The following is a 25,399-nucleotide window of genomic DNA, read 5'->3' on the forward strand; positions in this document are numbered from 1 at the left end:
CAGCTCTCATCCTAGCTGGTTTGGCTCAGTGGATAGAGCACTGGCCTGTGGACTGAAGGGTCCCGGGTTCGATTAGGTCAAGGGTACATGCCTGGGTTGCGGGCTCAATACCCAGTAGGAGGTGTGCCGAATCAATGATTCTCTCTCATCATTGGTGTTTCTATCTCTTCCTCTCCTTGCTTCTGTGAAATCAATAAAGACATATTAAAAAAAAAGTATGGCTCTCTCCACTATCTGTTAAATATCCAGTAAAGCGCTATTTGGAAACAACAAGAAAGGAAGTTATCTAACTGCTAGATGCCCAACAATAGCCATTCTACACCAAGTAAACCCAATGGATAAGATTTATGGCTTTCCCCATCACTCTACGGCACATTAGAAATAAATCTCTAGAAATAGAAAAAAGTAACTAAGATGGCATTCTTTTGCTCTGAAAACACATGTCCCTGCCAGTCCTAACGGACAATCCTTCGCACAATGTCAGGTATTACATTGATGTTACTGATGCCAAAGTGACCCAAAGTGACGATGACCATCCCATGTCCAGCAGGCGTTCCGTGTCCCCGTGTCCCTCCCCACTTGCAACCGGAAGCTGTGAGTTGGGTTTCCCTTGCAGGCTCTCTGGGAGAACCTGGCATGGATTCTCTGAGGATCCCACAAAGATGATTTCAAGAAACAGATTCTACATCGTAATGCTTAGCATTTATATAGGTTCTTTTGATTCCAAAACAAGTTATAAATATTTCCTACCGTAACAACATCTTCGCGAGGTAGGTGAGTAGGTACTGTCCCTACATGACCAACAGAAACCCGAGGCCAAGGAGAGAGCCAGGAGCCACAGTAAGACTGGGCGTCCCGAGGCCGCCTGCTCTGGGCGGTGGGGAGGCCAGGGCTCTCTCGAGTGTAGCAACAGTCTCTGTTAATATAGGGTTATAGGTCGGATAGATAGAAAACAACACACAATGACAGTATAGAACAATAATCCAATATTCTTGTTTCTTAGTAAAATATGTTAAGCACAGTATTTAAATTGCATTTCTCTGAAAAGCATTTGGTATAGTAAATAGCAGAAGGTATATTAAACAGCAGAAGGTGTATTAAATAGCAGAAGGTATATTAAATAGCTCTATTAAACATTTGCTGGCATACTCTTAACAGCATAACGATTCTAAAGAAATTCAAATCCACTGACCCATAGAGGTCGTTCCTTTCTAATACCATAGAGTAAACAAAAATGTGAAAAATGACTTCAGTCTCCATAATACAGACTTAATCGTTTGCTGGCTATTAGCAGGGGCTACGTAATTTTTCCGAGCTTGAGAGAAAGGATGCAGATTCCTGGCTATGGTTTTAAAATATCAACTTGCTAGAGAAAAATGCAGTTGAAAGGTGGAAATTAAAGATTGCTATTTCTGCCCAGCTGGCGTGGCTCAGTGGTTGAGCGTCGACCTAGGAACCAGGAGGTCACGGTTCGATTCCCAGTCAGGGCACATGCCCGGGTTGCGGGCTCTAGCCCCAGGGCGGGGCGTGCAGGAGGCAGCCGATCGTTGATGTTTCTCTCTCTCCCTCTCCCTTCCTCTCTGAAATCAATAAAAATATATTTGAAAAATAATTGCTATGTCCATTTTGTACCCATTCTGAGGAATTCATACACTTTCAGAACATATCCCACTTGGAACTAGTGTTGAGGTAAGTATAGCCACACTAGAGCATGAGAACATTTTATGAGAAGAGAAAATGACACAAAAGAAAATCTATGGTCTTAGAAGAAAATGAATACGGAGGCAAGAAAAGTATTTTCCAAGAGTTTCTTAAGGATGGCATGGGGAGTTCACGCCTAGATGACGGGACAGGTCTTGGAGATGGTTGACAAGGATGAAGACTTGGCTTGACCTCTTGTCCAAGGCGAAACCCTCCCTCTCCTCTAAGCCAGTGGTTGCAGAATAGCAAAGAGCCTGCCTCATGCGAAGCTTCCTAAGAACTGACCACGTGGGCCAGCAGAAATGTTCTAAAACTAGAAAGGAAGAGGCATCCAAGCCTTCAAATTGGTATGCGAACGTGAAAACGAACTCCCAAGCCGGAATGACATTCTCCGTCAGAAGTGACAAATACAAAAGTCTTCAAGGGAGTATACAAGCCCCTAAGATGTGGTTAGATGGGGCATGGCATTCAAAGATTATTTTTTAATAAGTGTGCTTTTCCCCTAAAAAAAGACATATCAAATGGTTCTTCTCTCCTCCCGTCCTTTAGATATAAATACGAAACACAAGTGGTCCGTCAGTGTGTCCGGTCACGCTATACGCACGCGGGGTCCTTCCCACGCGGGTTGTACGTGGCAGTTTTGTTGGAGGGAGGGCTGAGACTGGACGGGCTGGAGCAGTTCGGCTGTTTGGTGGGCTGTAAGCTCCTGGCGTAGGGTGAGTACCAGTCCCTCTCAAACACATCTTTCAGCTGCTTAATGATGCTCGTGTTATTCCTCGCGTCTGCTTGGTTGATGACGAGGCCCGTGCCCGCATTCTGGGTGAAGTCGTTCCCTACCCAGTCAAAGTTTCCTGCAAACGAACAAAGTAAAGAAATGGTGAAGACCCATTGGGGGATATTCCCCATCCAGTGCAATGCACAGCAGAGTCCATTCAACGTATCATGGCCCGCGCTGGTTTGGCTCAGTGGATAGAGCGTCGGCCTGGGGAACTGAAGGGTCCCGGGTTCGATTCTGGTCAAGGGCACATGCCCGGGTTGCGGGCTCGATCCCCAGTAGGGGGCGTGCAGGAGGCAGCCGATCAATGATTCTCTCTCATCATTGATGTTTCCATCTCTCTCTCCCCAATCCCTTCCTCTATGAAATCAATATACATATATATATACATATATATATGTATATTTTTAAATATATGTAATGAAATAAACACCCGGGGATGGCGACAGGGCGGCTAAATTGTGTCGATAGCTCTGAGAAAAACAATTCCAAGAGGGCTTACATATGGCAGATTAATATTCGCGTGCGATTTTCGCATCTTCTTCAGCTGTGCTCAACTTGAAACTCACAACAAGGGATCTGCTGCTCGTTTTTGTCAATGTTATTTCTTATTGACATTCACAAGACACACTAAATACGGCAACATTTCAAATGTGCGGGAATCCGCTTAAAAACCCTGCGAACAATTACCACCTCCTCAGAGAGACGGCGTCTAATCCGCACGGACAGACGAGGGATGCTGATAATGCTCTGCAGCTTCACATCCAAGGAAAAGCTGAGGCCGGAAAAGGAGGGCCAGTTCCTGTCCGAAGAGGCAACACACTCCTCTCTTGGGCTCGACTCACTCCCCAGTTTCCGGTTCCGGCTCCTCAGCCCAGAAATGGGGCCGCTGCTGGACAGCGGGATCCCCTATGAGTGCGCGGTGGGCAGCTGTAATGAAGCACCGCAGGCTGGTGGCCTGAACAACAGAACTGTATTGTCTCCCAGTTTAGAGGCCCAAAGTCCAAAGTCAAGGTGTGGGCCGGGCTGGTTCCCTCCGAGGGCTGTGAGGGAAGCTCAGGACAGGCCTCTCGGCTGGGTTTGTGGATCCTGCCTCTTCACATGGTCTTCCCCCTGGGCACGCCTGTGCCCACATGTCCCCTTTTTTATTTTTATTTTTTAAAAATATATTCTATTGATCTCCTACAGAGAGGAAGGGAGAGAGATAGAGAGTTAGAAACATCGATGAGAGAGAAACATTGATCAGCTGCCTCCTGCATACTCCCTACTGGGAATGTGCCCGCAACCAAGGTACATACCCTTGACCAGAATTGAACCTGGGACCCTTGAGTCCGAAGGCTGATGATCTATCCACGGAGCCAAACCGGTTAGGGCTATTTTTATTTTTAAAATACATTTTTATTGATTTCAGAGAGGAAGGGAGAGAGAGATAGAAACATCAATGATGAGAGAGAATCATGGATCGGTTGCCTCCTGCATGCCCCCCTACTGAGAATGGAGCCTGCAACCTGGGCACGTGCCCTTGACTGGAATCGAACCTGGGACCCTTCAGTCCGCAGGCCGACGCTCTATCCACTGAGCCAAACCAGCTACAGCCAAATGTCCCCTTTTACAAGGACACCAGTCAACTGAAATTAGGGTCCCCCCCTTCCCTCCCCAATGATCTCCTTGTAACTTGATTACCTCTGTCTACTAGACTCTATCTCCAAATAAGGTCCTGTTATGAGGTACTGGGGTTAGGACTCAATATGAATTTTGGGAGGACACGATTCAGCCCATAACAGATGGTAAGGCTGGGATGGGTCCCATTATGGGCTAATCACATCTAAGTCACTCACATGTGGTCAACCTTTTATTTATTTATTTATTTAATTGATGTCAGAGAGGAAGGGAGAGGGAGGGAGAGATAGAAACATCAATGATGATAAAGAATCATTGTTCGGCTGCCTCCTGCACACCCGACACTAGGGATTGAGCCCCCAACCCAGGCATGTCCCCTGACTGGGAATCGAACCTCGACCTCCTGGTTCATGGGTTGACGCTTAACCACTGAGCCAGGCCAGCTGGGCGATCCTAATCATATTTTTGTCGCCATCCCTTAGGGGTGTGGTTCACAGCCAGGTCTGACGCCACGGCCCACATTTAACTTCCATTCCACGTCACCTCTGATCCTAAAGGCGTGCCTTGTGCTAACTGTGCATGTCACCCTGGACTTCAATGTCAGCCCCCAGGGTTGGCCCATCAGGGCACACCCTGGCATCTCTGCTCCAATCACCTATGTAGACCACACCCTCTTAAGGAAACACACACAGAAATGTGCTTTGGCCCTAGCTGGTTTGGCTCAGTGGATAGAGCATGGGTCTGCGAACTAAAGGGTCCCGGGTTTGATTCCGGTCAAAGGCACATGCCCGGGTTGTGGGCTCAATCTCCAGTAGGGGGCGTGCAGGAGGCAGCAATTCTCTCTCATCACTGATGTTTCTATCTCTCTCTCCCTCTCCCTTCCTCTCTGAAATCAATAAAAATGTATTTTTAAAAAATTTAAAAAAAGAAATGTGCTTAGGGGTAGCACAAGGAAGGGAAAAAATGAGGGGCCGGAAGGGATGAGATTTTCAAGCCTTCTTCTGTGAAATTCAGCCTTTTCCTTCTATACAGTAGAATCTCTATTGATTCTCAGAAGCTTTAGTGAGTTCTTCTCAGGACTATAGCTGTAGGCTATTCCACAGGCCCAGGCAGGCATCCCTATCCTAGTGTGATCATCGGTTTCTTCTCTTCCTAATGGCTTGGCTGAACTTCAAAATCGTAAGCTTCAGTCTTTTTCTCTGTTGGGATGATTTCACCCAGCTCTTTAGAGACGGCCAATCAGCTCCCAGATGCAGGTGTAGGCCCCAGAGGCCAGAACTGCGGTGCCAGCTGCAGGATCACCATGGCGATGGCGCAAACGATCTCACTGGGAAGGTATATGGGCCTCGTGAGCCTTTCCTGTGTCTTCAAATCACCCACCACCCCTGGCCAGTCCTCTCATCATCCAAACCATCCTCCAGACGAGTTTGCCAAGCTTGACTCAAATATTCTCCGGAGACTTAGCCATTAGAGAGATGATACTGTTTGGAGATTCTTTCGTAAGTCTTGTGAAAATTAATAGAGCTGTCATTCTGTGCAGGGTCTACTGTGGATTTTTCTTAATTCAGAATTCTCAGTGGGTGTCTGGGTGATGACTTAAGAGCTTTCCAGAACATGCTGATGCTTATTTAAATTATCAATGAATTTTCCTCTTGAAGCCCTTTAAATATTTTTGTACTAGAATTATGCTTTGCTCTAGGGAATTAACGTCTTGCTAAAATGCTATGGGTAAAATAAACTCAATTAAAAATGCATTACAATAACAGAGCCCAGAAATAGACCCACACACATACAGTCTACTGATCTTGACAAAGGAGCAAAGACAATACAATGGAGCAAAGATAGTCTTTTCAATAAATGGTGCTGGGACAACAGGGCAGGTAGATGCGAAAATGAAACTAGCCCAGCCAGCGTGGCTCAGTGGTTGAGCATTGACCCATCAACTGAGAGGTCATAGGTTTGAATCCTGGTCAGGGCACATGCCCCGGTTGTGGGCTCAATCCCCACTGGGGGGCGTGTAGGAGGCAGCCGATCGATGTCTGTCATTGATGCTCTATCTCTCTATTCCTCTCCCTTCTTCTCTCTCTCAAAAACCAATAAAAAATATTAAAAAAAAGAACCTAGACCAGCCGTGGGCAAACTACGGCCTGCGGGCCAGATCCGGCCCGTTTGAAATGAATAAAACTAAAAAGAAAAAAGACCGTACCCTTTTACGTAATGATGTTTACTTTGAATTTATATTAGTTCACACAAACACTCCATCCATGCTTTTGTTCTGGCCCTCCGGTCCAGTTTAAGAACCCATTGTGGCCCTCGAGTCAAAAAGTTTGCCCACCCCTGATCTAGACACAGACCTTACACCCTTCACAAAAATTAACTCAAAGTGGATCATCGACCAAAATGTAAAATGCAAAACTCTAAGACTCCTAGGAGAAAATCTGGATGACTTGGGGTTGGGTGAAGATTTTAGATACAACACTAAAGGCGCGATCCATGACAGAAATAATTGATGAACTGAACTTAATTAAAATTCATGAATTGGCTCTGTGCAAGACACCGTCAAGAAGAGAAAATGATAGGCCACATGTTGGAAGTAAATACCTGCACATAATACATGTCTGAGAACGGATCGTTGTCCAAAATGACAAGTAACTCTTCAAACGGAACAATATGGAAATGGAAAACCCAGTGAAACCATGGGCCAAAGACCTTAACAGACACCTCACCAAAGAAGATCAACAGATGTCGAACAAGTCTATGAAGACATGCTCCACATCACACGTCACCAGGGAAATGCAAATTAAAACAACGAGATGCCGCGACACACCTCTCAGAAGGGCCAAAACCCAGACACTGACACCACCAAACGCAGGCGAGGTTGTGGAGCAACAGAAGTTCCCATGCATTGCTGCTGGGAAGGCAAAACGGTGCAGCCACTTTGGAGACAGCCTGGTAGTGTCTTTACAAAGCCAAACACACTCTTACCGTATGTTTCAGCAATCATGCTCCTTGGTATGAAACCTGCACGCGGGTGTTTAGAGCAGGTTAGTCATCATTCAGCACTAAAAAGAAATGAGCTCTCAAGCCATTAAACGATGTGAAGGCAACTTAAGTCCACATTACTGAGCGAAAGCAGCTAATCTGAAAATATCGTATAGTTGACTACGACTATAGGATATTTTGGAAAAGACAAAACTATGGAGATGCTAAAAATATCTGTGGTTGTCAGGAGTTGCGGGGGGTGGTGGGGGGAGAGGAGGGATGAATAGGTGGAGCAGGGAGGATTGTTAGTGAAAATACTCTGTGTGATACTATAATGATGGATGACATCATATACATCACATAATGACGTCATTAATACATTTGTCCAAACCCACGGGATGTACTAAACCGACAGTGAACCCTAATGTAATCTATGGGCTTTGGGTGATTATGATGTCAATGTTGGTTTATCAACTGTAACACATGCACCACTCTCATGGGGGATGCTGGCGGAGGCTGTGTGTGTGGGGACAGGGGGTATATAGGGAGTCTCTGTGCTTTATGCTCAGTTGTGTTGGAAATAACACTTCTCTGGCCCTAACCGGTTTGGCTCAGTGGATAGAGCATTGGCCTGTAGACTGAAGGGTCCCAGGTTGGATTCCAGTCAAGGGCATGTACCTTGGTTGCAGGCACATCCCCAGTACAGGGTGTGCAGGAGGCAGCTGATCAATGTTTCTCTCTCATTGATGTTTCTAACTCTCTATCCTTCTCCCTTCCTCTCTGTAAAAATCAATAAAATATATTAAAAAAACCCAACCCAGTCTATTTTATTTATTTTTTTAAAATATATTTTATTGATTTTTTACAGAGAGGAAGGGAGAGGGATAGAGAGTCGGAAACATTGATGAGAGAGAAACATCGATCAGCTGCCTCCCGCACACTCCCCACTGGGATGTGCCCGCAACCAAGGCACATGCCCTTGACCGGAATCAAACCCAGGACCCTTGAGTCCGCAGGCTGACGCTCCATCCACTGAGCCAAACCAGTCAGAGCAACCCAGTCTATTTTAAAATATGCATTATGAGGGAAGAAGGGAGACAGCCAGGAATGACTATTTGCTAAGGGCCTACACAGATAAGAGCCTTTCATCTATTATGTCATTTACTCCTCATTCCACCACCACAGGGCAGGAGGGGATAGTTATCTCATTTTACAAATGAGGAAGCAACATAGAGATGACACCTGGCTTCCCACCATGTTTCGACTGGGATCAATGTTTAAATTCAAAACTGGTTTGTCTGACTCCAAAACACTTATTTGATTCATTGAAAGAACACTTGGGTAGAGGCACGCAACACCTTACTTTTAGGAAATCCTGCAGGTAAAATGTCCTGATTTGAGTCCCAAAATCCCATGGTGCCTGAACCTGGCCCATCCCCGTGTTTCCCAATACTTGAGCCAAACGTTCTCATTTTTGATGAGGCGATTTTGCGTTTGTTAAACGATTTTGAGTTTGCTTTCGTTAGTTGCTTAAAAAGAAGCAGATTTGCCCACCGGTGTGGCTCAGTGGTTGAGCGTTGACCTATGAACCAGGTCAACAGTTTGATTCCCGGTCAGGGCACATGCCCAGGTTGTGCGCTTGATCCCCAGCAGGGGGCGTGCAAGAGGCAGCCAATCAATGATAACTCTCTCATCCTTGATGTTTCTATCTCTCTCCCTTTCCCATCCTCTCTTTCTGAAATCAATAAAAAAAGAAAAAGAAGCAGATTTCATTCTACTCTCCGTAAGTTGATGAATATGAGAAAATCCAAATGACCGCATCTTGGGACACTGGGATGAAATAATATCATATTCGAACCCAAGTGATATCCATTTAAATAAATCCCAGTACTCTGCTCTAATGTGACACAGCTAGTCACAGTGGGAACAGCAGAACAGCTTCCCGCTGAGCCAGGAGGCCGTCGCTGTCCAGTGGCTGATGACCGTGACTTCTTTTTATTAAATATATTTTATTGATTTTTTACAGGGAGGAAGGGAGAGGGATAGAGAGTCAGAAACATCGATGAGAGAGAAACATCGACCAGCTGCCTCCTGCACACCTCCCACTGGGGATGTGCCCGCAACCAAGGTACATGCCCTTGACCGGAATCGAACCTGGGACCTTTCAGTCCGCAGGCTGACGCTCTATCCACTGAGCCAAACCGGTTTGGCAATTTTTAATCTTTTTACAATTCCATAACACATCATCTGTACATTGTGCTGTGTGTTCACCACCCCAAGTCAAGTCTCCTTCCATCACCATTTACTCCCCCTTTACTCTCTTCTACCTCCCCTATCCCTCTGGTAATCATATTGTTGTCTGTGCGTATAAGTTTTGTGTGTGTGTGTGTATTGTGTGTGTGTGTATTGTGTGTGTGTGTATTGTGTGTGTATTGTGTGTGTGTGTGTGTGTGTGTGTGTGTGTGTGTTGCAGTGTCTTCCATCCCCAGCTCCTTTCCCCTGACATCACATGTTTAAGTTGTTTCATATCTTATGGCCCAGGTCTCCTCATTTCTTTTTCTTTTTTAAAAAATATATTTTATTGATTTTTTTACAGAGAGGAAGGGAGAGGGATAGTTAGAAACATCGATGAGAGAGAAACATTGATCAGCTGCCTCCTGCACACTCCCTACTGGGGATGTGCCCGCAACCAAGGTCCATGCCCTTGACTGGAATCGAACCTGGGACCCTTGACTCCGCAGGCCGACGCTCTATCCACTAAGCCAAACCGGTTAGGGCTGGTCTCCTCATTTCTTAAGGGCGGGTAATTAAAAACTGCCCTCGTTCTTGACCACGTGGCTGAGAGAATAAAATAAGAGCAAGTGCTTACAAAGGGAGAAGGGCGTATTTTTTACTCACTCACTGAATCTGGAAAACAAACAGTTTCCGAATTGCTTCATTCTATCCATGTGCCTTTCCTCTCTGCTTTAACACCTGCACAGCGTAAAAACCACCACATCCGCACAAAGTTTAACGACCGTGCTGCTGTTCACATGATGCTGTTTCCCTTCTGCCGGTGATGGTTTCAGCGGAAGGGGTTGCCCTGGCCGGATACACATGGTGGGAAAGTAGAACAGACTTGATCCGCTAGTGAGTAATTCCACCAGGACGCGGGGTTGCTGCATCTGGAACTCCACGGCCTTAATAAACAGAGCTAGCAAGACTCGGGATGATCCACGGGCCAGATGATTTGCATATCGTTTCCCATTTACCCTTCATCCAATGCAGGAGAAGCTCTTGTTGGGCCCATTTTACAGATGGGAAAACTGAGAGCTTAAATACGTTGTCTAAGGTTAGACGCTTTAACAACGGCAGGGGTGGGATTACTGCCCCGGCGGGGTGCTGGCACTGAACTCCCACGATGCCTGTCTCCGTCACTCACAACAGGCCGGCTGTGGTCCTGTGTGTAGGGAAGGGGCACGGTGCCAGGACTCACCTGTGACGAGCCAGTCACCACCTCAGCTATGAAATGAGGCAAAGGGACCAAAGAACTCCTGCAAATCATTTATGGAAAGAAAACATCTCATAGGGTCTCTTAGCAGGCGAGTCAGCCATAGAGATGCGAGGCTGGGGAGCTCTTTACCCTCACTGTTCTGTTTCCTGACCTTCAGCCCCCCCCCACACCCCCCAGGCTCTGCTTCTTCGCCCCGCCGTGGGGTAGAGCATAGCTGGGCCACCACTGACCCCAGGATCCCTGAGGAGCCTCGCACGCAGGCCAGGCACCTACCGATGTAAGCTGCTCCGTCCGTCACCATGTACTTGTTGCGGTTTAATTTAGGAAAGGTGAGATTCCTTTCCTCTTTGGTTGCACAGGCATTCTCTCTTTCCAGGTCAAAAAACTTCTGTAAGACACAAAAGAATAAATGAATAGAGCAGGTGAACAGAGAACACTTTTGTTCTTTAAAAAAAAATCTATTTTTATTGATTTCAGCGAGGAAGGGGAGAGGGAGAGAGAGAGAAACATCAATGATGAGAGAGAATCATGGATTGGCTGCCTCCTGCACGCCCCCTACTGGGGATTGAGGCCATAACCCGGGCACGTGCCTTTGACCGGAATCAAACCCGGGACACTTCAGTCTGAAGGCTGGCATTCTGTCCACTGGGTCAAACCGGCTAGGGTAGTGGTCGGCAAACTGCGGCTCGCGAGCCACATGCGGCTCTTTGGCCCCTTGAGTGTGGCTCTTCCACAAAATACCATGTGCGGGTGTGCACGTACAGTGCGACTGAAACTTCGTGGCTCCTGTGCAGAAGTCGGTATTTTGTGGAAGAGCCGCACTCAAGGGGCCAAAGAGCCGCATGTGGCTCTCGAGCTGCAGTTTGCTGACCACTGGGCTAGGGCAACATGTTTGGTCTCGGTCAAGAGTACACAAGGGTTTATGATCCCAATATCAACAACAGACCTTACATTGAGTTATTAAAAGCACAGTCTTTTTTTTTTTTTTAAATATATTTTATTGATTTTTTACAGAGAGGAAGGGAGAGAGATAGAGAGTTAGAAATATCGATGAGAGAGAAACATCGATCAGCTGCCTCCTGCACATCTCCTACTGGGGATATGCCCACAACCCAGGTACATGCCCTTGACCAGAATTGAACCTGGGACCTTTCAGTCCGCAGGCCGACGCTCTATCCACTGAGCCAAGCCGGTTTCGGCTAAAAGAACAGTCTTAAAAAAATAAAAATAAAAATAAAAACACAGTCTTGTCAGCTCCTATAGATGAAGCTATTTTTGTTCTCAAATAGGCAGCGAGAGAGAAAATTAGCAGGCTCAACTGTAATGAACACTTTTAAGCTACGGAATGAACACAAAGGTCTTTCTTTCAATAGCGTGAGGGCCAGAAGGTGGCTGAGTTCTCACTGTCTGACTCTCCAGGGTGCACTGTCAAAGACACTCACTGAGTCCAGGAACTCAATGAATATTCTTCCACGCTGCATACATCAGTGGCCCAGGGCCATGACTAGCTGACCAAACTGGGGCTTTGCAAAGGTCGAAAGAGATTTCTGCCGAAGGAACCAATGCTTTGCATGTACAAGCCTCTGTCTAAGGCTCTTTTAATAGGCAAATAAGTGAAAAAAAAATCACAACTTCATGTCAGAAATCCTGAATTTCAATGATGTGACCCTCAAAACCGCCTTCCAGCTCACCAGGTGCCAGGGCAGGGAAGGCTCTGACAGGAGGCGGTGGGCTTGTGCCTCAGGGATCTCTTGACACTGTAAGTGCTTGGATGAGGCTTAAACTGTGACTGTTGCCTGGCTGGTGTGGCTCAGTGGTTGGGCATCAACCTATGAACCAGGAGGTCACAGTTCGATCCCCGGTCAGGGCACATGCCTGGAGTTGGGGGCTCAATCCCAGTAGGGGGTGAGCAGGAAGCAGCCAATCAATGATTCTCTCTCATAGATGTTTCTATTTCTCTAAAATCAATAAAAACATATTAAAAAACAAACCACACCAAACCACCTTGGGCCCCTGATTCGAAGGAGCAGGAGTACCAGGACTTCACACCAGCTGCCCAGCACGATGTCCAATTGCCTCGGACCAGTGACCGCTGTGGGTCTCCCCACCTTCCCTTTTGGAGTGGGAGTTCTTTTTTTTTTATTTTTTAAAATATATATTCATTGATTTTTTACAGAGAGCAAGGGAGAGGAATAGAGAGTTAGAAACATCGATGAGAGAAAGATCAATCAGTTGCCTCCTGCACACCCCCTACTGGGGATGTGCCCGCAACGATGGTACATGTCCTGGACCAGAATCGAACCTGGGACCCTTCAGTCCGCAGGCCGACGCTCTATCTACTGAGCCAAACCGGCCAGGGCTGCTGTAGTTTTTAGTTTCTCTGTCACTGAGCGATGAGGCTGGCTGTTGAGAAGGGCATCTCCCTGGGAGGCCTAAACTGGGAGCTGTGCAGGGACTGAGGGGCTGAGGGGCTCTATGTGGGAAGAGAGGAAAAGGGGTAATGGGTGTCCCGGATTTCAGACTGTGATGATTCACAACCCTGTTCCTTCGTCTCCTTGGCGACACAGCTGCCTCCCTGACCACACGCACAGGCCACCTTGCGCTCAGGTCTCTGGGCAGCAGAATGAAGTCTAAGGGCACGCTCACCTCCTAACCCACAAATGCCTCCCACCTAGTCCTCCAATCTCTCTCTCCGTGTGCTTTTTGTCTTTTTAAATATATTTTTATTGATTTCAGAGAGGAAGGGAGAGGGAGAGAGAGAGAGAAACATCAATGATGAGAGAGAATCCTTGCTCGGCTGCCTCCTCCAGGCCCCCGATTGGGATGGAGCCCGCAACCCGGGCACGTGCCCTGACCGGGAATCGAACCGTGACCTCCTGGTTCATAGGTCGATGCTCAACCGCTGAGCCACGCCGGAAGAGCCCTGCCCTACCTTTTAAAGTGTTTCTCTCTCTCGAGGATTGGTATTCCTGTTCTTACTGGGAGTTTGTGGGAATGTGTGTGCTTACAGCTTTCACGGATGGCTATGCAAAGGGACAAACCTTTTCTTTAAGAGCGAAGTCAACAGAATACTTACAACTTTCAAGCTGCAGTTGGCTATTTCAGTGCAGATAGCTTTAAGAGACGAAATAAAGTTAAACGTCAGGGGATCCGTTTCCTTCCAGAAGCTGATCAGGAGTCGAACTTTAACGCTTCGCAAAACTAACGCTTCTCTTATCTTCCCGTCCAAGTCTGGCCAGTACGTCCTGTGGAAATAATATCGATGTGGATGAAAATCAAGGAAGCAAGTAAGTTTTGGGAAATAGATTTACTAGGCTTCCGAGAACACGGACGTTAATGCGACCATTACTTTGTTCTGTGATATATGTGTGACTTTGTAGGATGCGTTGAAAAAAAAAAATGCGAGCCTTCTGGGTAAGGGCCCCGAGAGAGGATGCTTTATGGAGACCTGCCCCTGCCTACAACCAGGTCTCCCAGCACCAGGCCTCAGGCTGTGAGGGCAGAGGGCATGGACACCCTGACACCCCACCCCATGCCATCCTCACTGCACCTCCAACTCTACCTATGCTCCAAGAGTCAACTTCTTCTTTTAAAAAAAAAATATTTTATTGATTTTTTACAGAGAGGAAGGGAGAGGGATAGAGAGTTAGAAACATCGATGAGAGAGAAACATCGATCAGCTGCCTCCTGCACGCCCCTACTGGGGATGTGCCCACAACCAAGGTACATGCCCTTGACCGGAATCGAACCTGAGACCTTTCAGTCCGCAGGCCGACGCCCTATCCACTGAGCCAAACCCGTTAGGACTTCTTTTTTATTTTTAATATATTTTTATTGATTTCAGAGAAGAAGGGAGAGGGAGAGAGAGAAACATCAATGATGAGGGAGAATCATTGCTTGGCTGCCTCCTGCATGCCTCCTACTAGGGATTGAGCCTGTAACCCAGGCATGTGCCCCAGACCAGGAATCAAACCGTGACATGACCTTTTGGTTCACAGGTCGATGATTAACCACTGAGCCACGCTGGCCGGCCGGGCTCGCCCAGCTGATCTGAATGATGAGTGACCTGACATGACCTGACATGACCTGAGAGCATCCCAGTGTGCAGGCCGGCTTCCCCAGTGGTCCCCAGCTCGGTGCCTGGTCCTGGAGACCAGGTTCTAAGTCAAGGTCATGCACTCACTGACCTTTTGGTGCTTGTGCTGGAGATGGGCAGGTAGTCCATGACAGCGATGTACACGTACTGCTTGGCGTCGTCTATCACGCTGTAGATGGCGTCGATGTCAAAGCTTCTGTTTTTAGGGCAAAAGAGTTTGGGGGAATTCTGTGAAGACACAAAAACCAAACTTTTAGAGCATTAAGTTTTTTTTTTAAGATATTTTTATTGATTTCAGAGAGAAAGGGAAAGGGAGAGACAGATACATCAATGATGAGAGAGAATCATTGATTGGCTGCCTCCTGCACGCCCCCCACTGGGGATCAAGCCCACAATCCAGGTATGTGCCCTCGGCTGGAATCGAACCCAGGACCCTTCAGTCTGCAGGCCGATGTTGTATCCACTGAGCCAAACCAGCTAGGGCTAGAGCCGTGGTTTGCCGAGTCGCAGTTTGCCGACCAGTGGGCTAGAGCATCAACTTTTGTCAACTGGGGATTTCTCTCTCTCTCTTTTTTTTTTGCAAACCTACTTTCCAGTTCTTTAGGAGATAAGACAAATATATTTCCCATCCTATCAAAGTTGAGGCCTGTAGACATCAAAGTGTGGTGGGATTGGTCTCAAGTCTGTCCTTTAAGTCTGTTTTGGGAGGGAACTTAAAAATATATGTATTTTTATTGATTTCAGAGAGGAAGGGAGTGGGAGAAAAAGAACATCATTGACTGCCTGTTTCCTGCACATCCCACATTGGGGATCGAGCCCACAACCCAGGCATGTGCCCTGCCCGGGAATCTAACCGTGACCTCCTGGTTCATAGGTTGACGCTCAACCACTGAGCCACGCTGGCCGGGCTGGGAGGGAATTCTTGCTTTCAATACACATGCCTCTGATTTGGGGAGGAATTCTCCAGCTCTAGACTTACGTGACCCTGGTGTGCCTCCCTGTCACACATAGCTGTCCAATTCCTCAGACTTTGCCATGTAACACCACGTACAGATAACAAGCAATTTCTCCCAGAAGCCATTTCATCTGAACAGTGACATGGCTATAGACACGTTTAAGACCCTCTAAAAAGCTTGGTTTCCTCCTCTAATCGTTCATCAATCAGGAAGAGGAGTATTGGTTGTTGAGAAAGGGTCATCAATAATTCTAGTGGAGACACAGAGAGAGTTATTAAGATGCCCACGTTCATCAGGAGAGACAGGGGGAAAAAAAGATATTCTAAGAGACTTAAGCAAAATGAGAGAGAGGCAACTTATACTTGAGGTATTTTTCTCTCGCTGTTCAAAGTGGTTTCCATCTTAAAAGTGTATGGTGTTTTGCCCTGGCCAGGTGGCTCGGTGGTCTGGAGCGTCATTCTATACACCAAAAGGCTGCAGGTTCGATTCCTGGTCAGGACACATACTCAGGTTGTGGGTTCAATCCCCGGCTGGGGCGTATATGGTAGGCAACCAATCAATGTTTCCTCTCTCTTTTTCTCTAAAAAAATCAATTAAAAAACATTCTCTCCCTCCCTTCTTCTCTCTCCTCTCCCTTCTTCTCTCTCTCTCAAATAAACAAAAACATATTTTTTTAAAAAAACAGGCTTCCTAGCTGATTCCTCAGTACTTTAGAGTTTGATGACAGGCTGAAGGCCCAGATAATTACACTGCCCGTTGCCAGTAACACTGTGGGGACAGTGGGATGGCGAGGGGTGGGGGGGGTGGCAGGGGAGTTGGGTGAAGGTGTGTGGGGTGGTGGTCTTGCCCTCCAGCCCCGATCAAGTACAACAGCTTTACGTTTGTCTGTTTTACACACTGGGGCTCCCTGAGATTTCTTTCATCAGAGGGTTCTATTGCTACAAACAAGTGTGAACATCGCTGATGCAGGGCATCAAAGACGGGTCTGGTATAGAAGACCTGGGTGCTGGTGGCTCTCCTGGCACCTGTGTTATAGCAGATAAGCTTCAATATCCTCATTTCTTAAAAATATATTTTTATTGATTTCAGAGAGGAAGGGAGAGGGAGAGAGAGATAGAAACATCCATGATGAGAGAGAATCATTGGTTGGTTGCCTCATGCACGCCCCCTACTGGATCGAGCCCGCAAACTGGGCTTCTGCCCTGACCGGGAATCAAACCCTGACCTTCTGGTTCATAGGTCGATGCTCAACCACTGAGCCACGCTGGCCGGGCCGATATAACCTCATTTGTAACACAGTCACAATCCTAGGTGTACCTTAAGGGATGATTTAAGGGTCCAATCAGATAACACAAAATATCAGGAATCAGGAATGATTACTAACATGTATCCTTGTCATCCTCATTAGGGACAGCATATGACAGAACATAAGAGTGGACAGATTTGAACTCTTCAAGGACTGGAATGGAAAACGACTTGTCGAATTCGTTGCTGCCCAACATAAGGCCACCCTCAAGCATCCCAACTTAACAAAGGGCCAGGAGGGGGGTGGACGAGGAGACAGGCCCAACAACTCACCGACACAAAGGCTTGAGATTTGGTTTCGTTCAACTGAAGCTGCAATTTCTTTTCATTGTCATAGACTCCATAGAGCCTCTTGGACCAGGTCTGGGGCACCCTGCTCTTGAATTTTAATGAACTATATAAAGCGAAGATCCTTTGCAAATCCAGGACCAGGCAGCTGCAGTTGTAGAAGATGACACCGAGTTCTTTCATCTGAGAAAAAAAAAAAAAAGAAACATCAAGGCCATGTGCGTCCGACAGTGTTCGTTTCAGAGAAAAAACAATGCACCAGAATGAAGCAGTAGTGATTTTTTTCTTGCACCTTTATACAGGAGCCTGTAGATATAGGCACGATGGTCTATGGAAGTGAAGCGTCATAAACACACTTAAAATTTAAGGAGGACTTTAGATTCCTTTTGCATTTGGGCTATTACCGATAATTTTCCCATACTCACTACGCTTTTCACATGGTCTCAGATTTGTTTCCTTTACACTCATTTTTGGTATGAATCCTGAAATTACGCAGCAATATAAAGGTTGACTTTTAAAAACTATATATTTTTATTGATTTCAGAGAGGAAGGGAGAGGGAGGGAGAGATAGAAACTTCCTTGATGAGAATCATTCATCGACTGCCTCCTGCACGCCCCCTAGTGGGGATGGAGCCCACAACCCCGGGCATGTGCCCTTGACCGGGAATCAAACTGTGACCTCCTGGTTCATGGGATGATGTTCAACCACTGAGCCACGCCGGCTGGGCGGTTATGGCAGCTTCCTATGAACTTCTGCTGAAGTCTCAAATCTGGACATGCACAGCCTTCATGACAAGCGTCCACGTGAAGGGAGGCCCCGTGGAAGGAACAGTGACCTTCCTGGGACCTCCTCGCCATTGCTCAGCCTGTGGAACGCAGCGTCCAGACCTTCGAGCCCAGTGGCCCCTACCAGGTCTCCCACCGGGGAGCCCACTTTGGAGTAAAAAATGGAGGCACCTGGCCATTGGAATTCCAGGAGATTTATCACTTCAAATGCTTTTGTTTGTTTGTTTTTACAAATCTGATGTTTAAAATACCAACTAGATGCCAGCTTTGAGGATTATATTGCCTCTGAGTAGCTTTCTTTCAACCTGAGAATGACTAAGGCCCATTTCTAATTGTTCATATTTGGTTCAGGCTGGTGTTGACTGAAGATGGAGAATAAGAAACTGGTTTCGTTTGGCAGGTTTTTCATCCAGAGGAAAAGAATTTAGGGCATGTGTGTGAGCAAGTCTTCTGAAAATGCTGGTAGTGGGGAAAATAGCATGGATTTGGGGATTCTGAAGGGTTTCCATGTGTATACTTTCAAAGGAACAAAAAGCTACGTTGATTGGCTGATAGATTAGCCAAGTCACTCTTTAATGTTTGTTTTTTTTAAATTGATTTTCAGAGCGAGAGGAAGGGAGAGGGAGAGATAGAAACATCAATGAGAGAGAAATATTGAAACATCAATCGGTAGCCTCCTGACCGGGAATTGAACCAGTGGCCTCTTGGCCCATGGATCAAGTCTCAACCATTGAGCCACATCGGCTGGACATGCCAAATCACTCTTACAGTGATCAGCCCTTCCCCTGGTGTGTCACACGCCAGGCACACGTCAGCCACATGTCAGCCACACGCCAGCCACACACCAGCCACACGCCCACTTAGAATCCTGATGGGCTGCCCTGACTTCAATCGCACAGTTAGTTGAGAGTTGACTGACTGGTCCAACTGTTTGAATAAAATAATCTTGAAAAAGCTGGAAATTTACCAGCCAATGATTCTTTGGTAGAGAATTATTCTTAGGAAAATACTGCTTGTCTTTTTGACAAAATGGGTGTAGTGCTAGTGATTGACCCATGGAACTGACTGAGGCTTAGGACTTCAAACTCCTGGAGTACCCTGCCAAGAAGCTGTTCTAAGGGTAATGACTTTAGCCCGCCTGGCGTGCCCCAGTGGTTGGGCGTTGACCTATGAGCCAGGAGGTCATGGTTTGATTCCTAGTCAGGGCAACATGCCCGGGTTGTAGGCTGGATCCCCAGTGTGGGGCATGCAGGAGGCAGCTGATCAATGACTCTTTCCCATCATTGATGTTTCTATCCCTCCCTCTCCTTTCCTCTCGGAAATAAAAACAAACAAACACACACACATATATATTAAAAGGGTAATGACTTTATTTAAAACTCAAGTTATATCAATAGTTCTACCCTGTCTGTCCCTTGCCCTTGGACATGATGGGAGACACAGCCGAGAAGATGCCGTCATCCCCCTGCGTAGGGAGAAAGAACCACAGCAGCGGCTCTAATTCCTTGCATCTGTAGCACTTACTGTGCACCAGGTACCGTTCTAAATGCTCTACAACCTGCATCCATTTAAACCTCCCAATGACCCATTTCACAGGGAAGGAAACTGAGGTACAAAGAGAGATCAAGGGGCTTGCCCAAATGCACAGCTAGAGAGCAGGGAAGCTGGGATTACGACACAGACCAGTTTAATATTTCAATTTCAGGAAGAATTATTCACAACGTGGAGTACCCATAAGCCACAGCGGCCTGTGAGCGAGGGCCCAGTCCTGCTGTGTGTCCTTTTCCTGCCTCCCTGGAATTTCTATTCCTATTAGTGGCCTGGGTTTCCAAGCACAGCGATAGCGGAGACATCAGCAGCGTTCTCTCAATAAGTGATGAATACCAATGAGCCTAATCACAGCTCAACTGATCATTTGCAAATGTTCGGTTTGCTGTTTCCAGGATTTTATAAAAACGTGAACAAGCGTGTCTTTAATGTTCTTGACGGAGACAAAAGAACCTGCAACTGTGAGCAACTAAACGTGCATCCAGTTAGCCGCTGATTTATATTCCGAGTTGCTGCAGGGAATTTAATCACTAGGAGCTCTAATGTGATTTCGTTTCTGCCCTCAAGGTGAGACTTCTGTTCCTGTGAATAGAAGTAAAGAATTGAGTCTCGGCTCAAAGGCTGCCCACAGCTCAGAGAGGTCCCCCCTGGCCCTGCCCTCCCACAGCGGGGGGGTCCAGACCCCGTAGCTTCTTGATGTCTGAGTTCCTTTGGGAAGGATGCTGGGCAGAGGGAAAGCGACTAATTGAAGAGAGGAGAATGTGAGAACCCTGGAGAACGGCTAGTTCAACCTCATTTCCAAAGGAAGGAAACGCAGGACCCCAAGGGGGAAGTGACGCGTAAGGTCACAGAATAAGGCCCTTGATTTCGGGGCCTGGTCTGTTTGCCCAATCCAGCGGAGCCTTGCTGATGAGATGAATCCATCCAGGGATTCATCTGTAGGATGGATGAGGGGTGTTGTTTTTCTCCTTCCTTCACGTGCCACTTAAGGCGAAGGGGACATGTTCTGAGAAATATTCTGTGAAGCGGTTGTTGTTGTTTAGCGAACATCATAGAGGTTCAGCCTACAGCACACCTAGGCTGTAGGTACAGCCTATTGCTCCGGCTACAAGCCTGCCCAGCACGTGACTGTACAGAACAGCATGAGACTAAACCATGTGTTTCGGCGATGCCCGTGTAAATGAGCCCAACACGCTGCCAGTCGTACAAAAGTATAGCACACATAGCTATGTGCGGTACTTAATACCTGGTAGCGATAATAAAGGACTGTTTCTGGCTTATGTATGTACTATCATAAATCATTACTTTAGAGTATGGTCCTTCTACTTATAGAAAAAGGTTTGCTCTAAAGCAGCAGCCTCATACATCTTGTTTACCACATCTCTCTTTTAAAAAAAATTTAAAAATTGATTTCAGAGAGGAAGGGAGAGGGAGAGAGAGAAACATCAATGATGAGAGAGAATCATGGATTAGCTGCCTCCTGCACGCCCCACACTGGGGATTGAATCCACAACCCAGACATGTGCCCTGACTGGGAATCAAACCGTGACCTCCTGGTTCTTAGGTCGACGTTCAACCACTGAGCCACGCAGGCCGGGCTACCATATCTCTTGATCATATCATGTCCCCTGGTGCATTTAGACATATTCTATCTAGAGCTTATAAAAGTATATGTGCTTCCCTGACTGGTTTGGCTCAGTGGATAGAGCATCGCCTTGCAGGCTGAAGGGTCCTGGGTTCGATTCCGGCCAAGGGCATGTACCTTGGTTTCGGGCACATCCCCAGTCAGGGGTATGCAAGAGGCAGCTGATCGATGTTTCTCTCTCATCGATGTTTCTCTCTGTCCTTCTCCCTTCTTCTCTGTGAAAAAAAATCAATAAAATATATTTTAAAAAGTATATGTACTTATAGACAATGATTGGTGGGAACAGAAAAAGGGAAATAGTTTTAAAGTAGTTAGATTTGGGGTGTACTTTTTCCTTTTGCACTTTCCTATGTTGTATAATGAATGTAATTCTGAGGGGAAGACATTGCACATATTTAAGATGCCCTTCTTTGATTTTTTAAATTGATTTTAGACAGAGAGGAAGAGAGAGGCATTGAGAGATAGAAACACTGATGAGAGGGGAACATTGATCGGCTGCCTCCTGCACACCCTACACTGGGGATCCAGCTTCTAACCTGGGCATGTGCCTTGACCAGGAATCGAACCGTGACCTCCTGGTTCAATGGGTCAACGCTCAACCACTGAAGCGGCCGGGCTCAAAGGCTTTTCTTGCCTGGTAGGCAAGAAATAATTACTCAGCATAAATTTAATAAAATATAGAAAATGAATTCAGTCACGAAGAGAAGGGCGACAGTAATTCAATTAACCAGTTGGGATTGGAAGTTAAACTCTCCTCTGAATCTTACCCCACACGGAATATCCAATTAAAATCCCCAAAGACTGACATCACCGACGAGAGACGAGGAAACAGAAGCAGGAGCCTTTGTTTCCTATTCAACAGGAGGGGGCTCTTTCTCCTCTGAATAACCTGGACGCTGTGGCCGAGTGCTGTCCCTGCCAAAGTGCTTTTCTTTTCTTTTAAAAAAAATATTTTATTTTATTTTTTACAGAGAGGAAGGGAGAGAGATAGTTAGAAACATCGATGAGAAACATCGATCAGCTGCCTCCTGCACACTCCCCACTGGAGATGTGCCCGCAACCCAGGTACATGCCCTTGACCGGAATCGAACCTGGGACCCTTCAGTCCGCAGGCCGACGCTCTATCCACTGAGCCACACCGGTTAGCGCTTTTCATTGTGATCCTCCATCACCCGTTTCCCCTGGCAGGGCACCGATGCAAAGCTGTTTCAAAGCTGTTACTCAATGACTGCAACCATTACCTGGGAAGCAGTGCAATATGATTACTGTCACCTTGTAACCGAGAAAGCTAAATGCGGATAAAACTGTCTAGCCCCAAACTCCCCGGAATCGGGCAGGTGTTTCTTTCTCGGGCGTAGGCACTTCTTTTCCTCAGGTCTACAGTCAACTTTAATGTCTTAGAAAACTGCCCAGGGGTGAGACCCCAGCCATGAATGACACGGGATGTTCATTTGAATATTTCCAATCAGCACTGCGTTCTAGCTCCTCTTTTGGGGTCAAGGTTGCGGCACTAAGAAGCGACAGGGAGCTCTGCTCTGGCTCACTTAACATAACAAACCTGTCAAATAGGTTCTGCTACATTAGGAAGTATAAGCAGCTTCAGTCACACTGGAGTCATAAAGCACAGGCATGGTTTTCAGGTTAGAAGTATTTGCTGGGAGGAGATGTTAGCACTGCAGCAAAACTACCCTCCAACTTGGCAAGATGAGGAAGGGCATCAGAGTTGGCCATTTATGTTGTGAACACACAAGAAGAGTAATACATGCAAAAAAAATCGTTAGCAATAATCCATTATCATTCTTGCCAAAAAAGTTATCTTGTAGCTTTCTGACTGGTCCATCCTAATCCTTTTGTCTACTGGCCTTCATCAGATGATTGTGAATGCCCTACACATCTTAGGACTGTGAAAAGAATTAAGGAAGCTGGCCAGTGTGGCTCAGTGGTTGAGCGCTGACCTATGAACCAGGAGGTCACGGCTCGATTCCTGGTGCGGGCACATGCCCAGGTTGCAGGTTCAAACCCCAGTGTGGGGCGTGCAGGAGGCAGCTGACCAATGATTCTCTCTCATCATTGATGCTTTTATATCTTCCTCTCCCTTTCTCTCTGAAATCAATAAAAAATATATTAAAAAAGAATTAAGGAGATCAATGGAATAGAATAGAGAGCCCAGAAATCAGCCCGAACCAATATGCTCAATTAATATTTGACAAAGGAGGCAAGAATATACAATGGAGCCAAGACAGTCTCTTCAATATATGGTGTTGGGAAAATTGGACAGATACATGCAAGAAAATGAAACTAGACCACCAACTTACACCATACACACAAATAAACTCAAAATGGATAAAGGACTTAAATGTACGATGGGAAACCATAAAAATTCTAGAAGAATCCAAAGGCAACAAAATCTCAAAATCTCAGACATATGCCGAAGCAATTTCTTCACCGATACAGATCCTAGGGCTTTGGAAACTAAAGAGAAAATGAACAAATGGGACTACATCAAAATAAAAAGCTTCTGCACAGCAAAAGAAACCATCAACAAAACAACAAGAAAGCCCACTGCATGGGAGAAAATATTTGCCAATGTTATCTCCAATAAGGGTTTAATCTCCAACATTTACAGGGAACTCATACAACTTAACAAAAGGAAGATAAACAATCCAATCAAAAAATGGGCAAAGGACCTAAATAGACACTTCTGGGAAGCCCTGCCTAAGTCATCTCTGGCCTCCGATTTCTCCTACAACTTATACAGCTGCTCAGCGCTTCTATACGTGGTTTACACACGATTCATTTGCAGGCGTCTGTGTGTTGACTTGTAAATCTTTGAAGGCACTTTTCTTTTTAAAAAAAAAATATATTTTATTGATTTTTTTACAGAGAGGAAGGGAGAGGGATAGAGAGTTAGAAACATCGATGAGAGAGAAACATTGATCAGCTGCCTCCTGCACCCCCCCTACTGGGGACGTGCCCACAACCAAGGTTGACCAGAATTGAACCTGGGACCCTTCAGTCTGCAGGCCGACACTCTATCCACTGAGCCAAACCAGTTAGGGCGAGACCCTTTTCTTTTATGGATTTCCTGCGGCTCTGACTAAAATGCAAATCCTGTTTATAGTCTTCCACCCGCCAGATGTCTGTTTTCTCACTGGCCAGTAAAAACAGAACACTTACCATCCCAGGAAGGGCTTTCCCCCAAGGAGCTGGGAAATCCCTAGGGGTCGGGGGATTTTCTCAGAAGTAGCTCCCCACCTCCTCCTCTTTTCATTTTCTCTTTACTTATATTCCTTTCTCTCAAGCAAAATGCTTGTTTTTTCAGAGGGAGCAAGAACCGGCCTGGATATTTATTTATTATTTATTTATTCATTTATGCTAATCCTCACCTGAGGATATTTTCCCCCATTGATTTTTACAGGGAGTGGAAAGGAGGGGAGAGACACACAGAGAGACACATCAATGTGAGAGAGACACACTGACTGGTTGCCTCCCACACGTGTCCGGACCAGGTCTGGGGATGGAGCCCGCAACTGGGGTATGTGCCCTTGACCAGAATCGAACCCAGAACTTCAGTCTGCAGGCTGGTGCTCTATCCTCTGAACCAAACCAGCTAGGGCTGAACAACAGCCTTTAAAGAAAGCCCTTGGTTGAACACAAAGACTATATTATTTGGGACAAAAATCCAAATATGCATATCTATATATATAAAAGCCCAAGTGACCAATCAAGCGACCGTCCGACTGGCCAGTAGCTATGATGCGCACTGACCACCAGGGGGCAGACGCTCAACATGGAAGCTGCTGAGCTGCCATGACTTCGCAGCTGCAGTTCTCGGGTGATGTACCCGGAACCAGAGAGGAGGGAGCCCGATTCCGGGGTTCGTCACCCGGGAACCGCCATCTCGCAATCTGGGACCTCTCGGGGGATGTTGGAGAGCCGGTTTCTGAAATCAATAAATTAAAAAAATAGGCTGAGGGACCCAACCGGTGCACGAATCTGTGCACTGGGCCTCTAGTCTTTTATAATACCAGAGTAATAGAAACATGTCACCGATGAAAATAAATTTCAGATTTTTAGGTATTGGCTTAATGGGTATTTTCTGCTGAGACTATAGTCTGGTAATTATCAACATGCCACAGATGATGGGAAAGATGCATTCTGAAGTCAAGACAGCCCCACTGCTGTCTGGGCAGAAGGGCGGTG

At 46.5% G+C, this 25,399-nt stretch overlaps 1 protein-coding gene across 1 annotated transcript in view; it reads right to left on the reverse strand.

Moving 5' to 3' along the window:
* Window positions 1-694: 694 nt before the first annotated feature.
* Window positions 695-25,399, reverse strand: part of PLD5 (phospholipase D family member 5) — a 166,505-nt gene continuing 141,800 nt past the window's right edge. Inside the window, exons 6-10 of the mRNA XM_036354498.1 lie at window positions 17,202-17,399; window positions 14,759-14,895; window positions 13,648-13,816; window positions 10,845-10,959; window positions 695-2,552 (exon numbers count right to left, since the gene is read on the reverse strand). Coding sequence (XP_036210391.1) covers window positions 2,296-2,552; window positions 10,845-10,959; window positions 13,648-13,816; window positions 14,759-14,895; window positions 17,202-17,399 — 876 coding nt within the window. The 3' untranslated portion in view covers window positions 695-2,295. The remainder of the gene's footprint in view (window positions 2,553-10,844; window positions 10,960-13,647; window positions 13,817-14,758; window positions 14,896-17,201; window positions 17,400-25,399) is intronic.

The sequence above is a fragment of the Myotis myotis genome, unplaced genomic scaffold (assembly GCF_014108235.1).
Source record: "Myotis myotis isolate mMyoMyo1 unplaced genomic scaffold, mMyoMyo1.p scaffold_m19_p_21, whole genome shotgun sequence".
NCBI lineage: Eukaryota > Metazoa > Chordata > Mammalia > Chiroptera > Vespertilionidae > Myotis > Myotis myotis.